General features: G+C 50.0%; 1 protein-coding gene across 1 annotated transcript in view; it reads right to left on the bottom strand.

Annotated features, from left to right (window-relative positions):
* Positions 1-1485: 1485 nt before the first annotated feature.
* LOC144487099 (C-type lectin domain family 4 member E-like) overlaps positions 1486-6000 on the bottom strand; it is a 31422-nt gene continuing 26907 nt past the window's right edge. Inside the window, exons 5-7 of the mRNA XM_078205161.1 lie at positions 4561-4703; positions 2831-2937; positions 1486-1684 (exon numbers count right to left, since the gene is read on the bottom strand). Of these exons, the coding sequence (XP_078061287.1) occupies positions 1486-1684; positions 2831-2937; positions 4561-4703 (449 nt within the window). The remainder of the gene's footprint in view (positions 1685-2830; positions 2938-4560; positions 4704-6000) is intronic.

Here is a 6000-nt window from a genome sequence, read left to right as displayed (position 1 = left end):
ACACTGGGAAACAAAGGGATATTCAGAGAGGACACACTGGGGAACAGAGGGATATAGAGAGAGGACACACTGGGGAACAGAGGGATATAGAGAGAGGAAACCCTGGGGAACAGAGGGATATAGAGAGAGGACACACTGGGAAAGAGAGGGATATAGAGAGAGGACACACTGGGGAACAGAGGGATATAGAGAGCAGACACACTGGGGAACAGAGGGATATAGAGAGTGGACACACTGGGAAACAAAGGGATATAGAGAGAGGACACACTGGGAAAGAGAGGGATATAGAGAGAGGACACACTGGGGAACAGAGGGATATAGAGAGAGGACACACTGGGAAAGAGAGGGATATAGAGAGAGGACACACTGGGGAACAGAGAGATATAGAGAGCGGACACACTGGGGAACAGAGGGATATAGAGAGAGGACACACTGGGGAACAGAGGGATCTCGAGAGAGGACACACTGGGAAACAAAGGGATATAGAGAGAGGACACACTGGGGAACAGAGGGATATAGAGAGAGGACACACTGGGGAACAGAGGGATATAGAGAGAGGACACACTGGGGAACAGAGGGATATAGAGAGAGGACACACTGGGGAACAGAGGGATATAGAGGGAGGACACACTGGGGAACAGAGGGATATAGAGAGGGGACACACTGGGGAATAGAGGGATAGAGAGAGAGGACACACTGGGGAACAGAGGGATATAGAGAGAGGACACACTGGGGAACAGAGGGATATAGAGAGAGGACACACTGGGGAACAGAGGGACACAGAGAGAGGACACACTGGGGAACAGAGGGATATAGGGAGAGGACACACTGGGGAACAGAGGGATACAGAGAGAGGACACACTGGGGAACAGGGGGATACAGAGAGAGGACACACTGGGGAACAGAGGGATATAGAGAGAGGACACACTGGGGAACAGAGGGATATAGAGAGAGGACACACTGGGGAACAGAGGGATATAGAGAGAGGACACACTGGGGAACAGAGGGATACAGAGAGAGGACACATTGGGAACAGAGGGATATAGAGAGAGGACACACTGGGGAACAGGGGGATACAGAGAGAGGACACACTGGGGAACAGAGGGATAGAGAGAGAGGACACACTGGGGAACAGAGGGATATCGAGAGAGGACACACTGGGGAACAGAGGGATATAGAGAGAGGACACACTGGGGAACAGAGGGATACAGGGAGAGGACACACTGGGGAACAGAGGGATACAGAGAGAGGACACACTGGGGAACAGGGGGATACAGAGAGAGGACACACTGGGGAACAGAGGGATAGAGAGAGAGGACACACTGGGGAACAGAGGGATATAGAGAGAGGACACATGGGTGAACAGGGTGGTATAGAGAGAGGACACACTGGGGAATATATGGCCAGTGGAGCGGGTTTGGGGTAAAGATGGAGAGGGTGGAGATCTTTACAATAACAGCCCCAATTCTGTGTTCCAATCTCTCTTCAGGGACAATATCTCTCAAAGTCAGCTGCCTCGATGCAGGATAGAGGTCGTTTCTCACAGATATAAGAAAACCCAAAGTCCGAGGAACAAGGGACATTATTCCACCCAAACGTATTGTCACTGGAATCTTTTCCGATTGCGCCACAGTTTTCAACACCACCCGGATTATCCGGTTGGTTCGTCCACCACCGAGGAGAACTTGGAAATGTGGAAAAAAATAATATCCATTAAAATCCCTTCAGAGATAGGAAAATATTCCGTATCAATCCCCAAACTAATCCCTATGCCCCACTCTCCCCATAGCCCTGTATCAATCCCCAAACTAATCCCACTGCCCCGCTCTCGCCCCATAGCCCTGTATCAATCCCAAACTAATCCCAATGCCTCAATCTCTCCCCAGAGCCCTGTATCAATGCCCAAACTAATCCCTCTGTCCCACTCTCTCCCCATAGCCCTGGATCAATCCCCAAACTAATCCCACTGCCCCGCTCTCGCCCCATAGCCCTGTATCAATCCCAAACTAATCCCAATGCCTCAATCTCTCCCCAGAGCCCTGTATCAATGCCCAAACTAATCCCTCTGTCCCACTCTCTCCCCATAGCCCTGGATCAATCCCCAAACTAATCCCACTGCCCCACTCTCTCCCCATAGCCCTGTATCAATCCCCAAACTAATCCCACTGCCCCGCTCTCTCCCCATAGCCCTGTATCAATCCCAAACTAATCCCAATGCCTCAATCTCTCCCCAGAGCCCTGTATCAATGCCCAAACTAATCCCTCTGTCCCACTCTGTCCCCATAGCCCTGGATCAATCCCCAAACTAATCCCACTGCCCCACTCTCTCCCCATAGCCCTGTATCAATCCCCAAACTAATCCCACTGTCCCGCTCTCTCCCCATAGCCCTGTATCAATCCCAACCTAATCCCACTGCCCTGCTCTGTCCCCATAGCCCTGTATCAATCCCCAAACTAATCCCACTGCCCCACTCTCTCCCCATAGCCCTGTATCAATCCCCAAACTAATCGCACTGTCCCGCTCTCTCCCCATAGCCCTGTATCAATCCCAACCTAATCCCACTGCCCTGCTCTGTCCCCATAGCCCTGTATCAATCCCCAAACTAATCCCACTGCCCCACTCTCTCCCCATAGCCCTGTATCAATCCCAACCTAATCCCACTGCCCTGCTCTGTCCCCATAGCCCTGTATCAATCCCAAACTAACCCCACTGCCCCACTCTCTCCCCATAGCCCTGTATCAATCCCAAACTAATCCCACTGCCCCACTCTCTCCCCATAGCCTTGTATCAATCCCAAACTAATCCCACTGACCCACTGCTGGGACTCACCTCACTGGGGTTCCATCCACCCAGCTCCAGTTTCCTTCATTCCCTCGATCTGTGAGTCCAATCAGATATTGGTGATTCTCGTCCGGCATGGAGTGAATTACAAAACTCTGCAGAACGATTAAATAGTATCACTGCCTCAATTCACACCCACAGTTCACTACCTCGATGCTTACTCTGTATCTAACCCCGTGCTGTACCTGTCCTGGGAGTGTTTGATGGGGACAGTGTAGAGGGAGCTTCACTCTGTATCTAACCCCGTGCTGTACCTGTCCTGGGAGTGTTTGATGGGGGGCAGTGCAGAGGGAGCTTTACTCTGTATCTAACCCCGTGCTGTACCTGTCCTGTGAGTGTTTGATGGGGACAGTGTCGAGGGAGCTTTACTCTGTATCTAACCCCGTGCTGTACCTGTCCTGGGAGTGTTTGATGGGGGACAGTGTAGAGGGAGCTTTACTCTGTATCTAACCCCGTGCTGTACCTGTCCTGGGTGTGTTTGATGGGGACAGTGTAGAGGGAGCTTTACTCTGTATCTAACCCCGTGCTGTACCTGTCCTGGGAGTGTTTGATGGGGGACAGTGTCGAGGGAGCTTTACTCTGTATCTACCACCATGCTATACCTGTCCTGGGAGTGTTTGATGGGGACAGTGTAGAGGGAGCTTTACTCTGTGTCTAACCCCGTGCTGTACCTGTCCTGGGAGTGTTTGATGGGGGGCAGTGTAGAGGGAGCTTTACTCTGTATCTAACCCCGTGCTGTACCTGTGCTGGGAGTGTTTGATGGGGACAGTGTAGAGGGAGCTTTACTCTGTATCTAACCCCGTGCTGTTCCTGTGCTTGGAGTGTTTGATGGGGGACAGTGTAGAGGGAGCTTTACTCTGTATCTCACCCCGTGCTGTACCTGTCCTGGGTGTGTTTGATGGGGAACAGTGTAGAGGGAGCTTTACTCTGTATCTCACCCCGTGCTGTACCTGTCCTGGGAGTGTTTGATGGGGGGCAGTGTAGAGGGAGCTTTACTCTGTATCTAACCCCGTGCTGTACCTGTCCTGGGAGTGTTTGATGGGGACAGTATAGCTTTACTCTGTACCGAATTCCATGCTGTACCTTTCCTGGGGGTGTTGGATGGGGACAGTGTAAAGTGAGCTTTACTCTGTATCTAACCCCGTGCTGTACCTGTCCTGGGAGTGTTTGATGGGGACAGTGTTGAGGGAGCTTTACTCTGTATCTAACCCCGTGCTGTACCTGTCCTGGGAGTGTTTGATGGGGACAGTGTAGAGGGAGCTTTACTCTGTATCTAACCCCGTGCTGTACCTGTGCTGGGAGTGTTTGATGGGGACAGTGTAGAGGGAGCTTTACTCTGTATCTAACCCCGTGCTGTACCTGTCCTGGGAGTGTTTGATGGGGACAGTGTTGAGGGAGCTTTACTCTGTATCTAACCCCGTGCTGTACCTGTCCTGGGAGTGTTTGATGGGGACAGTGTAGAGGGAGCTTTACTCTGTATCTAACCCCGTGCTGTACCTGTCCTGGGAGTGTTTGATGGGGACAGTGTAGAGGGAGCTTTACTCTGTATCTAACCCCGTGCTGTACCTGTCCTGGGAGTGTTTGATGGGGACAGTGTAGAGGGAGCTTTACTCTGTATCTAACCCCGTGCTGTACCTGTCCTGGGAGTGTTTGATGGGGACTGCATAGGGGGATATTTTCTCTCTGACACATTCTGACGATGTTTCCGTCTTTCTCACCTCTTCCTGTTGTGTATTGATGATGATGAGATGTGAGTTGTTGGATTCACAATTTCGTTTTGCCGCGTCCCAGTTTATTTTCTCTGTCGAGAATATGTAGCAGCTTTGATTGTGATTTTTCCAGCCAAACGGACAGAGTGACTCTAAGGAACAATAAAGAATTCAACCAGAGGAATACATTGGAACATCAGGGACTGGAGGAGACCATTCAGCCCCTTTCAAGCCTGTTATACTATGTTATACATTTTTTAAAAAATGGTGTAGATTGATTTGGAGCTGATCTTATATGATTTGATGATGATACCATTTGGGTGGGTGTTTCGCCTGTTGTTTTCCTCTCCGTTTGGTATTTGATGCAGGGCAGAGAGCAGCTCCTCAATAAAACCTGTTGTGTGTTAGTTTGAATACATGCGTGCAAACCAGGTTCTCATTACTCTGTTAAAAGACACAACCCTGAACATAGTCCGGTCATTACACATGACCAAACAAGAAGGCCATTCAACCCCTCTCGAGCCTGCTGCACAACTACATTGGAGACCATTCAACCCCTTTCAGATCTGCTACACAGGGGACGGGAGGTCACTTGTTCAGTTCATATCTCGAGCCTGTTGCACAGGATCAGGGGTGGAGGCTCACTCAGCTTCTCCCGAGCCTCATGCGCAGGAAGCGGAGGCCCACTCAGCTCCTCTCACTCCAGTCTGTTACTGAGGAGATGGCTGAGTGGTTAGGGGGATGGACTGATAATCCATTGTGCTTTTCACGCACTGGTTCGAATCCCATTCCTCACCGTAGGTGCGTTTTCGCCGTCTTCGTGTTGTGGACAGTGAGGAAGGTTTTCAAAGCTTGCAGAGGGATTTGGACCAACTAGAAAAATGGGCTGAAAAATGGCAAATGGAATTTAACGCAGACAAGTGTGAGATATTGCACTTTGGAAGGACAAATCAAAGTAGAACGTACAGGGTAAATGGTAGGACTCCGAAGAGTGCAGTTGAACAGAGGGATCTGGGAATACAGGTACAGAATTCCCTAAAAGTGACGTCACAGGTGGATAGGGTCGTAAAGAGTGCCTTTGGTACATTGGCCTTTATAAATCGGAGTATCGAGTATAAAAGTTGGAGTGTTATGGTAAGGTTATATAACACAGTAAGAAGTCTGACAACACCAGGTTAAAGTCCAACAGGTTTATTTGGTAGCAAATACCATAATAAATACCAAATAAATACCATTGCTACCAAATAAACCTGTTGGACTTTAACCTGGTGTTGTGAGACTTCTTACTGTGCTTACCCCAGTCCAACGCCGGCATCTCCACATCGAGGTTATATAAGGCATTGGTGAGGCCGAATTTGGAGTATTGTGTACAGTTTTGGTCACCTAGTTACAGGAAGGATGTAAATAAGATTGAAAGAGTGCAGAGAAGGTTCACAAGGATGTTGCCGG

Source organism: Mustelus asterias, unplaced genomic scaffold (assembly GCF_964213995.1).
Source record: "Mustelus asterias unplaced genomic scaffold, sMusAst1.hap1.1 HAP1_SCAFFOLD_589, whole genome shotgun sequence".
Taxonomy (NCBI): Eukaryota; Metazoa; Chordata; class Chondrichthyes; order Carcharhiniformes; family Triakidae; genus Mustelus; species Mustelus asterias.
Note: the sequence above shows the minus strand (reverse complement) of the source record. Positions and strands in the feature narration are given on the sequence as shown.